General features: G+C 59.0%; 3 protein-coding genes across 4 annotated transcripts in view; 1 reads left to right on the top strand and 2 right to left on the bottom strand.

The window, feature by feature from the left end:
• Positions 1 to 10,129, bottom strand: part of CAMK2A (calcium/calmodulin dependent protein kinase II alpha) — a 31,798-nt gene extending 21,669 nt beyond the window's left edge. Inside the window, exons 1-3 of one of the 2 annotated variants that reach the window (XM_074552143.1) lie at positions 9,706 to 10,129; positions 4,164 to 4,258; positions 1,210 to 1,269 (exon numbers count right to left, since the gene is read on the bottom strand). In XM_074552143.1, coding sequence (XP_074408244.1) covers positions 1,210 to 1,269; positions 4,164 to 4,258; positions 9,706 to 9,767 — 217 coding nt within the window. In that variant the 5' untranslated portion in view covers positions 9,768 to 10,129. The remainder of the gene's footprint in view (positions 1 to 1,209; positions 1,270 to 4,163; positions 4,259 to 9,705) is intronic. The other variant, XM_074552144.1, reaches the window with a different exon arrangement.
• The window catches only part of NDST1 (N-deacetylase and N-sulfotransferase 1), a 157,978-nt gene that overhangs the window by 58,879 nt on the left and 78,067 nt on the right, over positions 1 to 21,032 (top strand). The window lies entirely within an intron of this gene.
• ARSI (arylsulfatase family member I) lies at positions 13,901 to 19,876 on the bottom strand. Its single transcript, XM_005483662.3, has 2 exons — positions 19,000 to 19,876; positions 13,901 to 17,961 (listed from the first exon to the last, which is right to left on the bottom strand). Exons 1-2 carry the CDS (start codon positions 19,317 to 19,319, stop codon positions 16,554 to 16,556), a joined length of 1,728 nt encoding a protein of 575 aa, XP_005483719.1. The 5' UTR covers positions 19,320 to 19,876; the 3' UTR covers positions 13,901 to 16,553.

Raw genomic sequence — 21,032 nt, 5'->3', positions numbered from 1 at the left:
CAGATCTCACACGGTGAGCTCCTCCAGATTTAGCATTTCTTCCTACTCACACACTTTGCAGTGTGTTCCTTCGGGTCTCGGCAATCCTTGCATGTATTTTGGTGCAAAGAGGAGCTGGAGGCCCCGGAGGGACCCCTGCAGGACAGCTCCTGGTCCTGCTGGAGCAGAGGCTGGGGAATGCTGCAGGGTCCGGCAGCCCGGCAGCGAAGGGGAGACCTGCCACGCAGCCGTGTGCCCGAGACAGATGGAAGCTGACAGTCTTTTTTGGAACTGAAATATTTATGGGACAGGAGCCACATGGCCTGTCCCAGTGGCCCTGGTTCTAGCTCCCTGAATCTGCTGCAGCAGCTCCTGGGGAAGGATGGATCCAGGTCACCGGAGCAGTGAGGGGGCCAGGGAGCAGCTCAGCCACACAGGAACCGTCCCAGCTCCCGACTGTGGGTTCAGAGGGCTGCAGAAACCACCAAATGCTTTCCCTAAAGCTGCAGGATCTCATTGGGGTTGGCACATCCTGGGTAGCAGCAGAGAGAAGAGGGGGTTCACCCAGACCATCCACAGGGATCAAGAGCCTGCATCAGCATCACTTCCACCATGGAGTTTAGGATTTTTTTTTTTTTTTTTTTTACTGCAGTTTTTTCCCCTCCCCTCTCTCTCTCTCTCTCTCTCTCTCCTTCCTTCTGGCCTATTTTTGTCTTTTGCAGGGGCTCAGGAGTTTTCCTGAAACAGCTTTTCCGAAGGAGGCTACTTTCAGATGGACGGTCGGTGGGAAAGTCTTCGCTTCCCCCCGCCATCGCTCCTCCCACACGGCCCGCGCTGCCGCTGCTGCTGCTCCGAGCCGCAGCCGCTTTTTGGAGCACGCACGGCAATTCGGCACCGAGCGGGGGGAGAGCAGCAAAAATAGCCTCTTGCAGCCTCCTGGGGCTCCGCTGCTCCCCGAGGGAGCTCTGGCCAAGTGGGTTAGTCCGGACCTACTTCAGCCCCGCTGCACCCAGTGGGGGCATTTTTCCCCATGACCCCGTTTGGAGATGAGGAAGAGGAGGGATGGCTCTGCAGATCAGCCGGACAGGATGACACCAAGCCCTTCTCGGGCTCTGGGACAAGCAGTCCGTGCTGCTGCAGGCAGGGCTGAGTGATGGATGGAGAGTCCCTAGCCCTGGCTGGGGAGGGCAGCAGAGCCAGGATGGAGCACCAGCCATGGGGTGCACTTACCAATGTTGGGGTGCTTCAGGAGACGGCAGATCCGGGCTTCTCGCTCCAGCTTCTGGTGATCTGAAAGAAGCAACAACCATAAATTAGGATCTAAGGAAAGGAAATCAATGGCTCTAAGAGGAGGTGTTGGCACGGGAAACCTGGGGGGACAGAGCAGCTTTTTTTTGCTAAAGAGTAATGGATTTTGGGATAAGTTCTGCATCAAGGCACGACTGGGCACAATCCCAGCACAGATGTAGTCCTTGGCTAAGCCCCTCAGGCACTGATGCCATGGGCAATCTAGGGTTTGGAATGATCCCTCACTCTCCCCTCTCCCTTCTCTTTGCTGAACAATCTCTGATCACCTCCCAAATACCCTGGATCTGCCTGGGTTATCCTTGCTGGCAGCGCTGTTCCTTTTTCTCCTATTCACCCAGGCACAGGCAATCAGCCAGGACCCTGCCAGCCTCGCATGGTACAATTTGAGCAATTGAAGGCAGAGTGAACCAGAGAGAGGTGTGAGGATGAAATGAGGCTATGGGCTTCACTCCCCCTCGCCATCGTCAGCCATTCCACCCCAGGGCTTTGCTCTCCTACACGGCAGAACCCTATCTCAGAACCAGTGCCTCTCTCCAAACAGGAAGCACAGGTCCCAATCCCCAGCTTTCAGCAGCCTTGGGGATGTGAGACAACAGAGCTCTGGGCAAAGCAAGCTGAGCTGAGCCAAAAAATCCTCCGCCCTGGGACAGCTCAGAATGAATCTGCACATCGTTTTGTTTCTTATCCTCTGCCCCTCTCTCCTTGCTCACACCTGACCCAGCCGCCCTGCATGGAGGTGCCTGACTGGAGGCATTTTGTGCAGGCACTCAGCAGCCAGGACAAGCGAGGATATAATTAGGGCTGCTGTCTCTCAGTGCTCTCACTGCTACCTTGCAGGTTCACACCCCAGAGTCTCGCTCTGCATCAAACCAAACCTGGGTGTCTCCGACCGCTGAGCCGTGAAGGCAGAGCAGCCCCTTCTCTGCAGGGCTGCAGCCTCCCCAGGGCCCAGGATCCTGTCCCAGAGGCACCCTGGGCCTGGGGTGAGCTTTGCAGCCTGTGCTGGAGGCTCTGAGCTAAAGGCTGAGATAACCTTGGTGGCCTCAACTCCCCACAGTGTTCTCCCCCATGGATGACAGCCTTCCCAGGGTGGGACAGGGTGACAAGGAGGGGTTAGAGCTCAGGATTTTCTCACAACTAAAGTGCATTGTGGGGTGGGTGATGGGGATGGGATAGAGGGACAGTGTGACCAGTGGGGCAAGCACTTCACTGGGGAGGTGGGTTACAGCCTCTCCTATGCCACAAACCCAGCTCCTGCACAACCAAACCCCATTTTTCCTTTAAAATCTCCACCTTTTCTCCTCCTGGCCCCTCTGTGCTGGCAGCCAGGAGGATGTCTAAAGGAACAGACCATGACTGGGGGTGTTTTGCAGCTTCTCTCACCTCTCCAATGCTCTCCTGCCTGCCCTTTGTATCTGGGGAGGTGCCATCCCCCCTGGCAGCACTGCAGAAACGGGGGGTTCCACACCATTAGCCAGAGTCACTGGTGATTCCAGCTGGCAGAGCAGGGAAAAGAACCCCAGTGAAGCTTCTCCAGGAGAGTGCTGTGCACTGCAGGGACTGCATAAACCCCAGGAGAGAAGGGAGAGAGGCAAACAGCCGGAGGAGGCGAGCGGAGGCAGGAGGGAGCACATGGAGGGCGGCTCAATCTGCTGCTCCAGGCAGCCCTGAAAGCTGGGAGGCGTTTGCCAGCTGGGGAAGCCGGGCAGGAGCCAAGGGCTGAGCCCAGCCCTGCACACCCTGCCCAGAGCCCAGCCTTGGGCTTGGAAGGCACAAAATGATCTGCACGCCTGATGAGGGCAGGAATCCGTGCTGGAGGACCTCGGGGGCTCAGTGCCGGTGCTGTGCCGCTTTGGCAGCGCTGTGGGAGGGACCCTGCGACATGCTGGTTTAATTCCAGGTCAGAAAGGAGCTTGTCGCTCTTTTCTGCATTTCAGTTTTGCCTTCGGAGGTCAGCAGTGGAACTGGGAGAGACACCGAGGGAGGTTAATTAAACCCTCCTGGCAGGGTGCTTCCTCCAGCGCACATCCTGCACTGCCGGCAGCTGGGGGGAGCCGGAGCGAGGACACAGCATCTGCTGCCTCATCCTTTCAATCCTCCTCACCACAGCTCCTCTGCCAGCTAGGGCACAGGGGGGCAGAGGGGTCCCTGGCTTGGGGCAAGGGCTGGGTAATGATTTCTGTGCTGCCTCACTAGAGATAGACCCACCAGGACAGACCCTCTAGCACCTCTTCCAGCAGCAAACAGCCAATATGTTCCACCAGAGAAGAAAACAGCGAGGGGTGAGGGCCCATTTCCAGGTAGAAATGAAGTCAAACCCCCACCTGAAGGGATGTTCCCCTTTCATTGATGTAGGTATATGAGTAAGAAAACTTACAGGCCCCAGAGCAGGGATGGGGTGTCAGTCAGCAGGGGCCCTCTCAGGAAGTTATGCTCCCAAAATAACTGTGCTACCCCGCACCCAGAGCTGGTCCGACTTGTTGCAACGCTGTAACCACCGTTTTGCTGCAGTGTGTGTGCAGGGTGGTGGGGGGGTCTCAGGGACAGAAATGGGGTGCTCTGGCTCCTGAGGCAGATTGGGGTCTGGGAGTTCCCCTGAGCCTTGGCACGGGCAGGCTGCAGATGCATCCCTGTGATCAGATGGGATGTGGCAAGCAGCCACCAAGACACCTCCTCGGGATGTTCACCCCATCCATCAGGGAGCTCAGGGAGTACCACAGCGGGGACAGGGTGGGACGAAGGGTCCCCCTCAATCAAAGACACCCCCACCTCATTGCACATCAAAGGCATCATCCCAGCGCCATGCAGAGGGGGCAAATTCCCCTATATGAGCCCTGCTCGCCTCTTTCCTTCCCCAAATCACCCTCAGTGCTTACCTCGAGCAGAGAGCTTCTTGGTGTTGATGATCTTGGCCGCATACTCCTGTCCTGCCAGCACCTTCACGCATCTCCGGACGATGGAGAAAGCGCCCCTGGGAACAGCAGAAGCCAGAGCTGAAGGGCTTGGTGTGGGAGCAGGCACAGCTCAGCCCTCATGTGGCTGTGGGGTCAGGGGCGTGGGGACAAGGATGGGGATGGGGATAGGTGCTCACTGGGGCAGGGATTTGTGTAAAGCCTGAGGGATCAGCTTCCCTGCACCAGTGTCCTTGAGGAATGATGGGAGGAGGCACAGGCAGACCTAGAGAGGAATGTGGGCTTCTCCCCTCCATGCTCCTCTGGGACACCCCAGGCACTGTGCACTTTTCCTCCTCTTCCTCCTGCCTTTGCCCTACCTGTTGCCAGGAGGGAAGGGGCAGTGGTTTACTGGGGGCAATGGTTCCCAGGGGAAACCCTGGTGGCTGCAGCCACGTAGCTCTCAGCCACTTCAGTCTATGTGGCTCTCCCTGTTCTAGACCTTTCAGTCACAGCAGGACTTGGCAGCTGTGCCCCAGTGCAAAACTGTCACCCAGGCAGGGACAGCCCAGGGAACCCTGCAAGGCTGGAGCCCAGCTGGACAGGGATGGATGCTGCACCTTGCACACCTGCAAAGCTCTGCTGGGATCTGGCAGGCGAGCAAGCATGAGGATGGGACACTCCAAGCACTCCTGCCTGCCCTGGTACCCCCTGCCCCAAGTCCTGCCAGCTCCTGGCACTGCCAGTGCTGGTGCAAGGCTGGGAGCTGCAGCACTGCAATCACACACACACGCACGCTCCAGCCCTGCTGAGCACAACCTTTGTGCCAGGTTCCCTTTCCTGCCAAACCTCTCCAATCGCTAAAATAACAACTATCAAAAGCGATCCCACCTCCTGCCCCACCCTCCCCCAGTCCCCTTCACCCCGCTCCAGCTCCCTGCCGAGCAAAGAAAGGCCTCGGGCTGCCGAGAGCGGCTGATAATTGATTTTAGCGGCGGGGGCGGGTGGAGACGGGCAATTTGGGTTGGAATGTGATTTTTAGGAGAGCAGGCGAGCAGCGGGTGTGGAGGGATGGGGATGGAGCCCCAGCAGGGCTGGCAGCCCACGCTGCCGCTCAGAGCATCGCTCATGGCACGTGCCAGGCAGGAGCTGGGGGAAAACATCCTGGTGCTTCCCAGCTTCCCCGTCCTGCCATTTCATCCTGGCTGCTCAAAGAGCTGAGCTGTTCATATCCCTGAAAACTGGGGAAGAATTAACTGGAAAGGGTGGGCGAAATGCTTTATAGCTGGCTGGCCATAGGTAGGCAGGCCAGAGCTATCGGCAGTCCTGTGGTCTCGTTCCCTTCATCCTGCTGGGTGCCCCACACTGTCCAGGGTTTGTGGGCTTCTCTGGATCCCTGGGACTCATATTCTCTATTTTTTTTTCCTAAAGACATGTGTGATGTTTCTGCAGTGGCAGGACAGTCTGCAGCAGAGAGTGCAGCAAGCAGGGATGTCCCTCTGCCCCAGCTGGGGGTTTCACTGCAGAACCCAGCAGGTTGGAGGGCTGTGGGTGTCCCAGACCCACTGGAGGCTGGGGACTGATTGTCACTCCTAGTCCCAGTGTCCACAGCCACTTGCTCATCTTCCTATTTGAATTGAACAGCACAAAAGAGGGAGCCATGGGAAGCGACTGTTTCGTTCCCCCATCTGCATTCCTGGCTTTTGGCTCCTCCAGACCTTCCTAACAGAAACCAAATGTCTATTTGTGGTCTGTAAAGCATAAGTAAAACCCTGTGTGCCTGGAGGATGGGTGGAACCTGAAACACTGGATACAGGTGCAGGATACCCAGGGGTACAGCAAGCTTGCCATACCCCCATCCTTGTTACAGTTGGGTCCTTCAGTGGCTCTGCATTGGTCAGGAACCCTCCACAGTGGACAGGGATGGATGTTTGTGGGTGTTTGACCCACAGCCAGTGGGTGTTTGACCCCCAGCCAGGCTCTACTCCCTGTACCAGGCTGCTCCCTTGCTACTCAGCTCCATGTAGGATTTTTCCATCCTAGGGGAAAAAAAAGCTCCCCTTTGCTCCATCTAAATACAGCATATTCATGGCAAAGGCAGCATCCCCTTCCACACCAGGGGCTCATGGAGCACTGCAGGCACTGCTGGGGGTGCCAGCAGGGAGCTCAGCCCCCCTGAGCTGCAAGAACCCCTCTGGAAGGAAGGAAGGAAGGAATCATGTCCTGCTCCCTGGCCATGGGCAGCAGCTCCCAGGGCTGGGTCTTTGGGTGGGGATCACCCCAACCCTGGTGGCAGCTGAAGATCCCCCTCTCTGCTGGGCTTGGATGAGACAGCACGTCCCAGTCTGAGCAGAGGGCAGGTCCATCACCTGCAGGGCCATGGGCACACACCGTGTCCTTGTCACCTGGCTGGCTGCCACCGCAGGGTGATGCTGGAGCCAGAGCCCAGCACAAGCCCTGTCTGCAGCCCCGAGCCCTGGCACTGCTGAGCCCCAGCCCTGCAGCCCCTGTCCCTTGATCCCTAGGCCAGGCCTGACCCCATGCCTTGTCCCCAGGGCCTTCCCCACCAGCTCAAGAGCGGCTTTGCCACCAGGCTGCTCTGCTTCTCCCTTTTTCACACCTTCCCTGCCAGTGCCCGGCTGTGCTGCTGCCACCCTCCCTCTCTTCAACACCTCCTCCTCCTCCGAGGCATTTTTTTCCTTTCTAGAGAGAAGAGTGTGGGCTGGGGATTTTTTGTTCTTCCATATTTTTTTTTCCTTTTTAATAAGCCCCCTCTCCTGCAGCACTGGGAGCGGAGGGGCTGATCCTACGGCTCGGCACGGTAATTGTCTCCAGCCTCTCCCTGAACCTGCTGCGGGGGCGGCTTTGGAGGCGCCGATGGAGCTGCACTTGATGTTTGTCCTACTCCGGGGGGCCGTGGGCAGGATGCTCTCCGTGTCCCCCCCCGCTGCCCCCCGCCTGATTCTCTCCTGCCAGCGTGGGGGATCCGAGCAGCCCTTCCTTCCCTCCCTTCCCTCGCTCAGCTTTGCGGGGGCTGCCGCAGGAGTGGGCTTTCCCCGCTCCGGGTGCCCCGCTCGGGACAGATGTCCTGCCGTGCTTGGGATGTGCCAAGGGCAGATTCCGCAGATCTTCCTCCCCATCTCTGCCTGCCCACAAAGCCCTACCGTGGTGCTGTCATGAGGTTTGTGGCATCTCCCCATCTCTGCCCTCTCCCTGCCCGGCTATCAGGGTGGGTGACAGCCGAGGAAACGGCAGAGACACGGGGTGGGTGCAGCAGCCCGACAGCCAGAGCTGCCCTCCTGCCGGCGGGCTGGGGACACACCGTGTGCCCCACAGCAGCCGCCCCAGCACACTCGGGATGGACCCTCTCTGCTCTGAATCCTTGCAGGACGCTGCTCGCTGGTCGGGGAGAGCCGTCCTGCCCAGCCCTGCCGGGACAGAGCCACCCCGGCTGCGCCGGGAGCATCGCTCCGGAGCAGGAGCGGCACTTCCAGCGCGAGCAGCTGCCGCAGCAGAGCAGAGGTGCGGCACTTCGTCCTGATTTGCCTCTCCAAGCCCATGAAGCAGAAATTTCCCCGTGGGAAAGCGCTGATTTTTGAATGTGCCAGGATGTGCTGGAAAGCATCCCAGTGGAAAATCCCCAACCAGCCCCACAGCACCTTGGCTAACCCGGTGAAGCCCCTAACTGGGGAACACCTCAGTGCTGCTGTTGTAGCTGCCCTCTGGAGTGGATGGAAGAGCTGTGGGATGCAGGGAGCTGGGGCTACTGCCCCTACCTCAGCCCAGGCCTGGCGTGGTTGGGGCGATGCTCACAGGGGCGGGTGAGCTTCTGTGCCAGCTTTGCTCCTTTATTCCTTTAAAATGCGTCTGTCCAGGTGGTTTGAGACCACAGTGCCAGGCAATGCAGGCAGCCCCTGAGCCTGGGTGCTCAGCGCTCCAGTCAGCACCCACCCAGCAAAGCGTCGCAGCCCAGAAACCTCCAGGAGCCTCATGGTCTTCCCCCATCACTCCTGGCCTGTGAACTCCCCTCCACATCGCCACAGCCTCCTCTGCCCAGCCAGAGCCCCACAGCCACTGCCTCACCTGCCCATCCCCGGCCACCACCACAAAGCCCTAGAGCCCTGAAAAGCCGAGAAAAGTCTGGAAGAAGCAGGTCCCACATCCCACCTTGCCACCAGCTCCCCGGAGGGTGCCCATCCTCCTGCCTGCAGTCCCAGCTGGGGCTGTCCCTGCCACAGGGACCCACTCCCCAGCCCAATCCCCTGCTGTCTGCCAGCCCCTCTCTGTCACCCTGATGCCACAGGGATGGGGTGAATGTCCCAGGACAGGGGGGGGTCCCTCTGCCTCCATGGAGCTGCACTTCAAATCAGCACCCCAGTGCCACAGTCTGCCTGGGGAATGTGAGCAGCACTCAGCCCAGGCAGCACAAAGTCCTCCTGTCTCAGCCTCTCCATTCCCCCATCTCTGCCCTCTCCCTCGCCCCCGTTTCACACGCCCACGTGCAGGTGGGCACACGCTCAGGCAAGGCTGCTCCGTGCTGGGCAATGCAGGGCTGCGGGCTCGGAGCATCCCTGTGCCTCTGCATGGGCATAGCTCCCCCTCCAGAGCACAGGCACCCCGAGCCCACCAGCACACTGCCAGCCACTCCGCAGGGACAGCGGCCACACGGCCCAGATTTACACACCAGCTCCAAAAAAAGGCACAGAAACCAAAACAGAGGCACATGCCTGCTCACTCCTGCACCGTTCACAGCCACACGCTGGGCGGGACGGGAGCATCCCTGCATCCCTCCACACGGGGAGCCTGGCATCCCCTGCTGCACCCGGGGTGCTCAGTGCTCCCCAGGATCCCCTTGCTGGGTAGAGGCAGCTCTGTTTGCACACACACACACACACACACACACATACACACACACTGATCCAGGCACACACGATGTCACCTGCACCCGAGGAGCTGAGCCCTCCCTCGCAGGAGAGCAGGGTCAGACAGGGCTAGGGCTCATCCGCACTGGGGCAGGGCTGGGGAATACCCTGCATCTTTCCAAAAGCCATCAGGATTCTCCGGGGGCTGCCAGGCACAATGGGTCTCCTGCAGGTGTAGGTAAGCCCCAGTGAATCCACACAGATAAATTCCCTACAGAAATGTGAGGGGTGTCCACTGCTCTGGCTTTCCTCCTCAGCTGTCCTATCCCTCCTCCCGGCTGGGGAACTTCCCAAGGGAGCTGGCAGCCTCCTTTTTTGGGAGCAGCTTTGCCATAAGAGGGGCAGCCGAGCCCTTCCCAGGCTACTCCAGCCCTCTGGGGTGTCCCAAGCCCCCAGCCAAGCCCCCATCAGCAGCCCCTGAACTCAGGCAGGGACAGAGAAGCAGGTCAGGGGCTGGAAGCCCCCTTCCTCACTCTGATTCCCGCTGCATTCTCCCCATGCCCACCTCCTTTCCCTCATCTCCAGCAGTTCCCAGCTCCGCTGAGTCTCTCTCCCAGCCAGGGCACAGCCCCGCTCTGAGCATCCCAGCCCCATCTCCAACTTACTTGCCCAGTTCCTCAAAGAGCTGGTACTCCTCAGTGAAGCGGTTGCAGGTGATGGTGGCCATCCTGAGGGGCTGGAAATGCTCCCTCCCAGTGCGGAGTTTGGGGCAAGCAGCTCTCCTCTCGCTCCCTCCCTCTCCGTGTGCTCCCGGGGCTCTCTCCTCGCTGAGGTAAATAAGGGAATATATTTGATTGACAAGCCCAGAGATAATGATGAGGGCAATTTGTCTTCTCAGCTTCACAAGCCTTCGTCAGCATCGCCGTCCCCATGGTGACCACCGCTGCCAGAAACGCCCTGTTTCTGTTGCCGGGGCAACTGCTTCCCAACCCCGCCGCCCTCTGGGGGACCGGGGCCCTGCTGGGGACCCGGCCCGGGGGCTGCCCGGGGGTCACCCCCCTGCTGCACAGGGGGGACACCTAAAATACAACTATTAATGGCAAATTAAAGGCTGTGGCAGTGGTAAAATAATTGGGGCAAAAAAGGTTTCCATGGAAACCGTGGTTTCCATGTTGCAGGAGGATGCTGTCACCCCAGCAACTGCTTATCTCCCCCCCCCCAATAAAAAAAAAAATCCAGGCCCTGCTGGTACCTGCAGCAGCAATCCTGGGGGCCCTGGGGGCTGTGGGATGGGGCCACGCTGCAGCAGGAGGGAGCAGATGGAGCAGAAGTGTGTCAGGAGAAGCTGGAGAAATCATGGCAGGTCCCCAGGTCCCCAGACCGTCCTGCCTCCAGCCAGGATCCCCAGAGGGGCTGGCCCTGATCACACTGCAGGGAGAGCTGGCTGCTCCCACCCCCCCTTTGCCCACTGTGACCCTCAAGGGCCCTGGAGCAGCTCCTGAGGGTCCCCCCAGAGAGGGGCAAGCAGCCTGGCCTGAAGCACAGCTAGAGGGGAGCACAGAGCCCTGGGGTGCTGTGCCCTGGGCTGCCCAAGCCAGGGTAGAAAAGGGGGAGTTTCAAAGTGGGAATAGGAGGAAGGTCTGGCCCCCCAGTCCTTGGACTTTTTGTTGCTGAGTCGCCTCTCTGCTGTGCTGAGCATAAGAAAGCACAAAAAGTGCAATAAAAGTGGAGCTGTGAGGTCCAAAACCTCAGGGAAGGGGTTTCCCTGAGTCCCCACCAGCCCTCACTGGGGATCCAGCAGCACCCCCTCTGTCTACACCACCCCTTGCACTTTCCACCTGCTGACTTCCCCCAGAAGAGCTCTCTACTCAGCTTTTGTCCCAAATCTGGATGATTTTGCAGCAGCAGGGCCCTCCTCACAACAGGGGAAGGGACTCCCCATGCCAGCTGGGAGACCATTGCCTTTGGCAGCTGAGATGGATTGAGTTCCCTTTCAGGCTGCCATGGAAGGGTTAAAAGGAAAAGAAAAGGTTCTAACCAGACAAAAATAGGGAGAAATCTTTGAGAGGGGAGAGAGGAGGAGCAGAGAGGGAGAGAAGAAAGGAGGTGGAAGTGGAGGAGGACAGCAAGTGGCGGAGTGAGGAAGAGGAGGGGGAGGAGGAGAAAGGTCTAATGGCTTTTCCATTAATTGCACCATTACCCACCTTCATCCCCACCTTGCATCCCTGCATCCAGCCTCCTGCTCCTGCCTGGTCCCATCCAGGGGACCCTGCTGGCAGAGCCAGGACTGATTCCCAGCCAGGGAAGGGCACAGGGATGGGGCCACAGTCCCCAAGGGCTGATGACCTCCAGACCCACCCTGGCTGTGCCCTGGCACGGGCAGAGCACCCCAGGCACCCTCACCTGGGCTGCAGGCAGTGCTCATGTGCCATCTGTGCCCCGGGGACACCACGGTCCCCAAAACGCCTCCAGGCATCTGCACAACTCCTCCCCATGCTACTCCACAAAAAGGGGGCTCATTCCCCACGCCAGGGCTGTGCAGGAGCTGGGGCTGCCATGGGGGCTGGTGCACCCAGGTGTTTGTGGGAGTGCTCTCCTCCTGCAGCGTTCTGCTGCCAGCCCCCAGCAGCCCCCTGGAACCCCAGAGGCAGGCGCAGGAGCCCCCCACTGCCAGGACCCCCTGGGTGCCCGTGGGCAGCTCTGAGCCCCCTCCTCACTCCCGGTGCCTCCCACCTGCGGCGCGTTCATGTCCCCGTGCGCTCGGCAATGTGACCTGCCCCCTCCCGTGCCACCCCCGCGCTGCCACACGTGCTCAGCCCCACACGCGTGACTCTGCGTGCTCCAGGGAGGGCTCTGGCCCTGCTGCAGCCCAGCCCTCGCCCGGGCAGGGCTGATGGCACCGTCCCCACCAGCGCCCTGCCTCCCTCCCCAGGGCTCTCCAGGAAAAGTTTCTCCCTCTCTGCTCTTCTCCCTATTCATTTATTTTTTTCATTTTCCTCGACATTTTTCCTTCTGAGGGTAAGGGGGTGTCAGACTTCTGCATGCTGAACAGGCTGTGCTTTGCTGATAATGTTTTCCCAAGCAGGACTGCTGAGTGGTCCCAACGCTGGGTGCCTGGGGACAATCCCAGGGGAGCAGGAGCTCTGGGTGGAACCTTCCACCTCTGGGTTAGGGGCTCGCCTGCAGGGAGGAGCAGTCCCAGTCCTCTCCCAGAGGCCTCAGGATGTCCTTAGGATGTGTCTGTTCCCAGCCATCCCAAGATTTGCTCCTGCAGGGCTTTGGAGCCATGCTGCTCTCCTGCTGCCATGCTCGAGTCTGGCCACCTGATGGAGACCTTCATCCCCAGTGCTCCTCTCCATCACTGGGCTGGCCTCTCCAAAAATGCATCCTGCTCTCCACACCCTGCTCCAGCTCTGCCTGCAGAGCTCTGGATTCTGCATCCCAGCACGGGACTGCCCCTGGGTGAGCACCCGAGGTTGGATGCTGAACCCCAACCACAGGGGCTGGGCAGCTCAGGATGGACCCACGTGTCCTGGGGGGCTGCAGCAGTGCCCCTGCTCCCAGGGGATGGGGCTTGCAGCAGTGCCTCTCACACCAAACCAGCCAGGCTGCCAATTACATACTGCAAAATTACTGGGACAGCTTCACATGCAAGCTGGGGTCTGGGGGATGCTCAGTTGCTGTCCTCTGGGAAGCTGAATTTGGGGTTATTTTTAGATAAGATTATAAATACCGTGCTGGGGAGAGCTGATTTACATTTAGGGCTGTGTTTGCAAACGTGCCCTGTCCCTACAGGCCCAGCATTGCTCCTGCAAGCACAGGAAGGTGGTTTTGGCTGAGACAGGGTGCCCTCAGTGCCACCCTCTCCCCTCCAGCAGGTCTCATAGGCAAAGACCTCCTGGGGATGTGCCCATGACACCTGGGGACACTCAGCAGGTGCCAGTGGCTCCCTGTGCACCGGATCTGAGTGGGGGAACCTGCAAAACCACTCGTGATCCTCAGATCTCTGGCATGAGAAAGGACACAAGTGCCTCTGATGCAGAACGCCTTCTGAGGTGCTCGGGGTGCTCTGCCGCAGCCACTGGGCAGTTTGCTGGGATGCCCATCCCCTGTCCTGACACTGGGCTCCTTCCCTCTCTCGGGTGGGAGTTGCCTGCAGGGCTGGAGAGGCTCTGACACACCCCCAGCCCTGCCTGATGCGTCCCATCCCTATTCCATCCCCGTCCTATCCCATCCCCTCCTCTCCCCAGCCCAGCCCAGTCCCACCCTCCTCTTCTCCTCCTCCCCATCTCTATCCCATCCCAACTCCGTTCGTTCCCAGCCCATTCCCTTCCCCCTCGCTCCAGCCAGCCCGGGTGGGGACAGCGGGTCCATGGCTGCAGGGAGGCAGCCACAGCGCCCCTCCATCCCCAGGGCCCCGAGACATCCATCCCCTGCCCTGCCCTGCCCTCCCCGTCCTACACCCGGCTCCTGCGGGGCTGGAAGGGAGGCTGGCAAGGAGGGGAGCCTCAGCCTGTCTGTGAAAACATCTCCCGGGTGCGGGGAGCTCCGTCGCCCGAGCATCCCTCCAGCTGCATTAACCCCTTGGCAGCCAGAGCGTGCACACAGCCCCAGGGGAGTTCAGCTCTCTGAAAGCACGGGGTTTTGGCACATGGCTGTGTTTTCCCCAGCACAGACCATTAATGAACATTGCTCTGATGAGGAGAACACGTGGCAGCAGCTGCATCTCCTTTCCCAGCCCAATGTTCAGACACAGCACAGCTGGAATCAGGGGGGAAGGACAACTGCTGCCCTGGGGCTGGAGGCTTTGCTCTCTTCAAGCACCCAGAGATGCTCCTGCCCACCTCTCCTCTTTGTTTTCAGGGACTAAGACTTTCCTTCAGCGGTTTCTTCTTGCAAAGATTCAGAATCCAACTCTTTTTAATTAAAAATACAGATGACAACAGACCCACCACTGTGGCCAGGCTGACTGCAAACCCAGCATCAGCCCAGCAGCTCCAGACCTGGAAAGAGGAAGCGTGACCAGACGAACATTTTCATAGGGGTGTTAGTAAAAAGGGAAGGGAGAAAGATTGAGCATGTTTTCATGGAAATTTCCATTTTTGAACGAAAAGAAAATAAAAGAAGGAGTAAACTTGGATGCGTTTATGTAAATATGGAAATGAAAGCTGTTTCTCAAGCCTTGTCATCACCTCATGTCCAACCCTGCTCTCTCCCATTCCCTTCAGCACCAACTCTCCCTTAGCCAATATTTGTTCTCAAGCCCCTGCAGCATCACCCCCTGCTTTCCCCTGGCTTTGGCTCTGCCTGCAGCAGCCTCCTCTTCTTCAGCAAAGTGTTGCTTTATTTTCAGCAACTGCTTGGCTCTGCCAAATGGGAGCCAGTGCCGCAGTCCCGCTGATGGAGCACATCCCCAGGGACCAGGCTGGGTGGTTTGGTTTGAGGTAGTGTGAGGATGTGGAGCATCCTTCTGGGGCTCACCCAGGTGATGCTGTGGGGACCAGTCCTCTTGGAGCAACATGCTAAGGGAGCAGGGATGGAGATGGGGCTGATGGAGGAGCTGAGCCCCCTCTGAGCCCGGTGCTTGGGATGTGCCTGCAGGGATGCAGGGATGCAGGAGTGCTTGGGATGTGCCTGCAGGGATTCAGGGATGCAGGAGCCAGCAGGGTGGGATGGCACAGCGATGGGCGTGCGCGGAGCTGCAGGGACTGGCGCACACGCTGCCACACTCCAGCTTTTCAAACTCCTTCCCAGCTCCACAAGAAGAGGCCTCCTCTCTTCTGCCTTGCTGTCAGCTGGTTTTTTTCCTTTGTTTCTATAGAAAATCCCAATACCCCCAAATAATCCAGCTAAGAGTAAGAAAAAAAAAAATACAAACATGTCATTTTCTTCCCATCCTCATCCCTCTCTCACACACAGGGCTTGAAAGAGCACTGAAAGGTATTCAGTGTGCACGCTGCCAATTGTCACATCTTTCAATGACAGATTTTAAATGAATGTTATTTTGCAAGGGAGAAAGAGAGGGGGGAAAAGAAAAAAAAATAGAAAGCCCACACTGCTCATCCAAGAGCTGACAAGTCCTAACGGGCCTCATTTTCCAGAGACAAAAATAACTATTTTCAAAATTCACAGCAGGGCCTTCGCCTACACACGCTGCACCAAGAGAAACCTGTGGGGAGAAATGTAAAACACATTGTGTAAATGGAAATGCACCATGCATCCAAAACGATTTCAAGCTATTTACCCCCTTCCATCCTCGCCAGCTCTCCTGCAAGCGCACGTATGCGCGCTCTCACCCCGCCGAAGGCACGGGGGCTCTGCTGGCTTCCCTGGGCCCGGAGCTCCGCTGGCCTCCCTGGCCCCTGGCAATCCCTGGGCTGGCTCCCCCAGCAGTGGATGATGGGGAGGTGTTTTCCTCCCCACGCGTGCGCTGCTGGAAGAGCAGTGCCCATCTGCAAGGAGGGGACGTGGCGCGGTGCTGGCGGGCGGGAGACGGCCCCGTCATCCCCGTCCTCCACCATGGCTTCAAAAGTCCTGCAGCTGCAAAACAGCAGATCAGCTTCTGCAGAGGCCTTCTTGAGATCTTCCCTCTGCCCCAGGTTCAGCAATGGGATGTGGGGACAGGAACAGCTTCAGCACTGGGTTGTTGGCTGGTTGGATGTGTAGGATTCATAGGGAGGAGCAGGGGTGCCTAGAGGCTTGCACGTCCAGGAGTGTCCAGGCAAATTTTGGGTGAAAGGCTCTGCTCGACCTATGTAGAGTCCACCACCAGAGCCTGGGGCAATCCTTCCTCCCAAATTGGGGCTAAAGAGAACCACTTGTCCTCTGGGAGCATCCAACCATGCCTCCATGGGCCACAGCTCCTCATCAGGGCTGTTCCTGGCCCCCCATGTCAGTGGAGAGGAGAAGCCATAGCCCCACATGAGGTCACTGTAGCAGCATGACTTAGTCCAGCCACGTTGATCTCAGGTCTGACATCCCTGGTCAGGAATCCATCCCTCCACAACGAAGCAATGTGGTTTTGGGTTTGGGGAAGGCCCTCGAGTTCCCAGAGCAAGAGTAAATGTTGCAGCTGCTTGGGAGCAGGCTGCAAGCCAGGAGCAAATAGAGGGGAATGATGAGGGTTCACGTGAAGGCAGAGCCCCCCATGCCTCCTCCTGCCCCTGCAATGGCTGACACTTAAAGCTTATGATTGGCTGCAGAATCCTTGAGGAAAGGGTCTTTCCCTTTGGAAGCCACTGTGCAGGGCCAGCCCAGCTCAGCACAATCATTCACCACCACCAAGCACTGCAGCAGAGACCACATCACCCTTCCTCACCCACTGGGAGCAGCTCCCTGTGGCCACCACTCCAGCCAGGGAGGAGAAGTGTTTTGGAGTGAACCCTGGAGCAAGGGAGAGCAAGAGAGCACTGACCACCTCCCTGCCTGTCCTTCTCCCTCACTCCCATCCCATGGCACTGCAGTCCAGAGCTCCACCCTGGCCAGGATGGGTGGATGCTGGGGGAGTGTCCTGTCAGATGCGGTTGGACATGAGCCTGGTGTTCAGCTTGCGGAAAAAGGAGCGCAGCTTGCAGATCTTGCACTTCTTCTTCTTCTTCTTGTTCCTGCCTTTCAGGGACTCCCGGCCTCCTTCCCACTCCTCCTCCTCATCCTCAGTGGCCCAAGGTCCCCAGGCACCGCCGTTGAAGTCGGGGTGAGCGCGGGGGTTCTCGGCAGGGTAGCGCACCGGGATGGCCGTGCGGTTGTAGTGCACCAGCCTCAGCAGGAGGCTCCTGACCACGTCTGGCCGCTGCTCTGAGAGGTCGTAGCGCTCGTAGGGGTCGGCAGTGATGTTGAAGAGCCACACGGACTTCCTCGGGCCATCGGTGAGACGCTCCAGGTTCCACCAGCTCCCTGGGAAGTTGGTCAGGGTCTGTGGGGGTATCCAGTCGCTGTATCCTGGGTCGCCAGTGAGGAGCTTCCACTCCCCAGCCCGGATGGAAGCTTGCACAGCCGTGTTCCAGATGCCAAAGCCGTCCTCCAAGGAGCCGTACTTGGCATGGTTGTACAAGGGGTCAATGTTGTGCAGGATTTCGGTGCGTGGCGATTCCTTACCCTCGCTGATAGCAGGCCAGACATCGTAGCCATCCAAGCCTTGGACATTGCTCAGGTTGCCCCTGGCCAGGCTGACCAGAGTAGGGTACCAGTCTGTAATGTGAACCAGCGCCCAGCTTGTCCTACGCTTGCGCTTGATCAGGGGACTGTGCACAAAGCCAATGCCCCGCACTCCCCCTTCCCAGTACGTCCCTTTGCGACCCCGGAGCGGCCAGTTGCTTCCTCCGGAGAAGGTCTGCCCACCGTTATCCGTGGAGAACACGATCACACTGTTGTCATAGTACCCATACTTCTTGAGGGCCCAGGTGATGTTCTTGACCGCCTCGTCCATGCAGGTGACCATGGCCGCGTACTTGCGGCGGGCGACGTTGCCCATGGAGCGGTAGCGGTAGATGTACTCCTTGGGGGACTGCAGGGGCGTGTGCACCGCTTGGAAGGCCACGTAGATGAAGATGGGCTCCTTGGGGCTGTGGGATGCCAGGATCTTGCTGACCCGCTGGGCATAGAGGAAGGTGGAATATTTCCCGCTCTGGTCCCACGCCACGTCCTCCCCCTCGTGCAGGTCGTAGCCACAGACGTCAGGCCCGTCGCAGTTGTCATAGGTGTAGTAATCCACGTTGCCTGTCAGGGAGCCCAGGAAGGTGTCAAAGCCCCGGCGAGTGGGCAGGCACTCTTTCTTGTAGAAGCCCAGGTGCCACTTGCCCACCATGTGCGTGGAGTAGCCGGCTTCCTGCAGCTTCTGCGGGAGGGTGACCTGGTCCAGGGGCAGGCAGTTGGGCTGCCGAGGGCGGATGATGGAGTGCTGCAATCCTGTGTGGATCTGGTACCTGCCAGGAGGAAGAGCCAGAGGAAAGCAATGGTGATGAGGAGCAGCACTGGGTGAGGATGTGATGGCACTTTATGTGTTGGAAACCCAAAACAAATGCAGATTTCCGTGTCACCCAACCCAGCCCAATGAAGCAAGCTCCAGCCAGGGACAGGGAGCTCCTCATCTGTCTGTAAGTACCAAAAGTAGATGCAAAGAACCCAGAGAGAGGCTCAGCAGACATCTCACAAAAATGCCACCAGCGTTTGTCCCCCCTGCTGCAGGTGGCTGGGCTGTGTCAGGGCTGGGTAGCACAAGCAAGAGGATTCATAATGCCCCACCTGAATGTCCCCACCATCTGTCCTCCCCTGCTTTGCACACCACAAAGATGTCTGGGACTCCTCAAGAACGATCAGGAGAAAAGGGAGGCCTTTGCTTGGACAGTGGTGAGTTCCATCACCCCAGGCAGTTGGTGACCACATCCATGGGCACCTCCCTGGGCCCACTCCTCAGCAGGAGGTGGTCTGGTGGGATCTGCCTCCTACAGGGAGTGCTGACCACACAGCACTGCTCCAGAGAAAGCCCCACCTATCCCAGAAGGCAGAATGGCCCAGGATAAGGGGACATCTGACTGTGCTGCCATGGGAGAGGGTAATGGAGCAACATCCAGTCTGTGCTGGTCAGTGCAGCACTGAACACACAAATACAGGCAAAGCACAGACCAAGGGCCTCACAGCAAATCTCCATGGGCCAGTGTGTCATGGGGACACAGCTCCTTGCCCAGCACCATACACCTCCTGACCAGAGACCACCCTCTCCCAAAGTGTCATCCATCACTCAGCAGCATCCACATTTTTGCTCTTGCCATGTGCCACTCTTTATCCTGTGTGGAAATCAACTATTCACACAGGAAGCTTTCTAGAGAAATCCAGATGTGCTGGAGGATCTCCATCCTCTGCCAATCCACAAGGGCATTGCTCTGGCAGCAAGCTGGGGTTAAGCCCCTCAGAGAAGGGACCAAAGGGGGACATGAGCAGGCTGTGAGCAGGCCCTGGCTTACCTGCCAGTTATCAGCTGGCTCCGGGACGGGGTGCAGATGGGCTGGATATAGTAGTTCTCCAGTTTCACACCCTCTGCTGCCAGCCTGTCCAGCGTCGGTGTCTGGATATCTGAGCCATGGTAGCCGATATCGTGGTAGCCCTGGTCGTCAGTCAGAATGAAGATGATGTGGGGTGGCCTGGTGAAGGTGGGAGGCGGTGATTTCTCCATGGGGTCTGTGGCCACATCAGCCACCAAACTGGGCTTCATCCAGTCCCAGGACAAATAGCCAAAGCTGAGCAGGCTGACGAGCGAGAAGCCCGTGAGGGCATAGACGGCCATCCCGAAGCGCTGTGCTGCCTGCCGAGGGTGTTACTGTCCCAGCATCGCCCCAGAGCCACGAAAACAGGAGGGCTCCCCCTCCCTGCCCTAGAGGATGCTCCCCGCACCCCTCAGAGCCGGTTTTGCGGGAGCAGCTTCCATCCAGGCACACTGGCGTGCACACAAAGAGCTTAATCCGCCGGGGCTGGGTCGCCTTCAGTCAAAGGAAAACGAGCCCAGCGCCGCTCCAATCGCGCACATCTGCACGGCAGCACGGGCCCGGGGCCGCTCACCAGCGTCCCGAGCGCTGCAAACACTTCCTGCCTTCCTGGGGCTTTCTGCCTTTATGGAGAGCTCCACAAAATCCTCCTCAGACAAAGTTTCTGCGGCTCCTCGCCCGCTCCAGCCCTGCGCCTGCCCGGTCTCCAGCCGGCTCCTCGTTAAACTCCTGCGGAAGAGGGTGCTAAAGTTCAAGCCAGGGGTGCCGAGCTCTCCTCCGAGCTCTCGGGCAGGAGCCGCCCTCTCCTTTCCCAGCCTCCGCTCCGAGGCACGGTCCCAACATCTGTCAGGAGCTGTCTGAGCCGCCAGGTTTATGGGGAGCCGCCGGCTCGGCCCCTCCCAGCTCAGCGGCTCCAGCAAAAAGCTGGGAAGCCCCAGGGCATGCGGGGTCCTTCCTGAGCGTGGCATTCCCTGAGCCTCCGATGCTCGGATCAGGGCCCTTGGTGGGATGCTCAGCTGAAGCCCCCGCAGCATCCAGCCCGGCAGGGCATCAGGGAGAGCTGGATCTCTGTCTGGGAGGGATGGCTGGGGCCGGCTCCCCACACTGACGGGATCGTCATCCAAAGAAATCCTGAACTAGGAGAAGCTGCAAAAACTTGTTTGAACTTCCCCAGTGTTAATAAAACCATCCTGGGACTTGTAGAGCACTGAGTAGTGGGTGCTGCTGCACACGTTTTCCAAGGAGGGAAACTAAGGCAGCAAAAGGCCATTGTCACATGAGAAGGGCAAGGTTTGGTGGGAACCAGAGACTTCTGCCAGTGCAGGGGTACAGATCTGAGCTTGGGGTGCTGGGACAGGGGACCAATGCCCTGATGCTTCAGGGAGGGGGATGACAGAGATGAGCAATGGCCCTGTGCAAATCCTTCTGCAGGGCCAGCATCCATCAGGGAGCCCTCGTGTCTGGTATGCCTCTTGTCCCCGCACTTTCCCAGCCAAGGACACGGCCCAGGAAAGGGGATATTGAGCACAACCCCCTGTCAGAGCTGGGAGCTGAGCCCTGTGGCTGTTTGCAGTCCCAAAATGATGGGGACCTAAAGGGTCCCAGTACAGTGGGCACCCAGCAGCCCCCAGCCCAGCCACCCCACCTGCCTTCACAACTGCAGGCTGTGGTGGGGCTCACTGAGGGCTGGGAGGGCTCTGCCTTCAGAACTGGCTCAGAAAAGCAGATGAGACAGATGGCTCCATGGCTCCCTACACATCTCCTTCCCACACTCCCTGTCCTTCCACTGACCCTCCTGTCCCCAGGTGTCCCCCCTGCCCCACGCCAGCCTGCTCCCTAGGACCCTGGGCACCATGGAGGAGCGGGGAGGAGGGATCACCAGGCTCCTCACTCCCAGGGGCTCCCTTTAGACACAGGCAGAAAGGATGGCGTCAAGGACAGGGACCAGGACCAGCTCCAGCCAGGGCTCAGGGCCTTGCAGGAGCACAGGGAGGGGTGCAGGGGACAGAGCAGGA

The sequence above is a fragment of the Zonotrichia albicollis genome, chromosome 15 (genome assembly GCF_047830755.1).
Source record: "Zonotrichia albicollis isolate bZonAlb1 chromosome 15, bZonAlb1.hap1, whole genome shotgun sequence".
NCBI classification, from domain to species: domain Eukaryota; kingdom Metazoa; phylum Chordata; class Aves; order Passeriformes; family Passerellidae; genus Zonotrichia; species Zonotrichia albicollis.
Note: the sequence above shows the minus strand (reverse complement) of the source record. Positions and strands in the feature narration are given on the sequence as shown.

Excerpts from the sequence above, each read along its gene's own strand:
- ARSI (XM_005483662.3), bottom strand. The coding sequence starts at position 19,319 with ATGGCCGTCTATGCCCTCACGGGCTTCTCGCTCGTCAGCCTGCTCAGC. Across the intron at positions 17,962-18,999 it reads AGCCAGCTGATAACTGGCAG|GTACCAGATCCACACAGGAT; the intron begins GTAAGCCAGGGC and ends TCCTCCTGGCAG.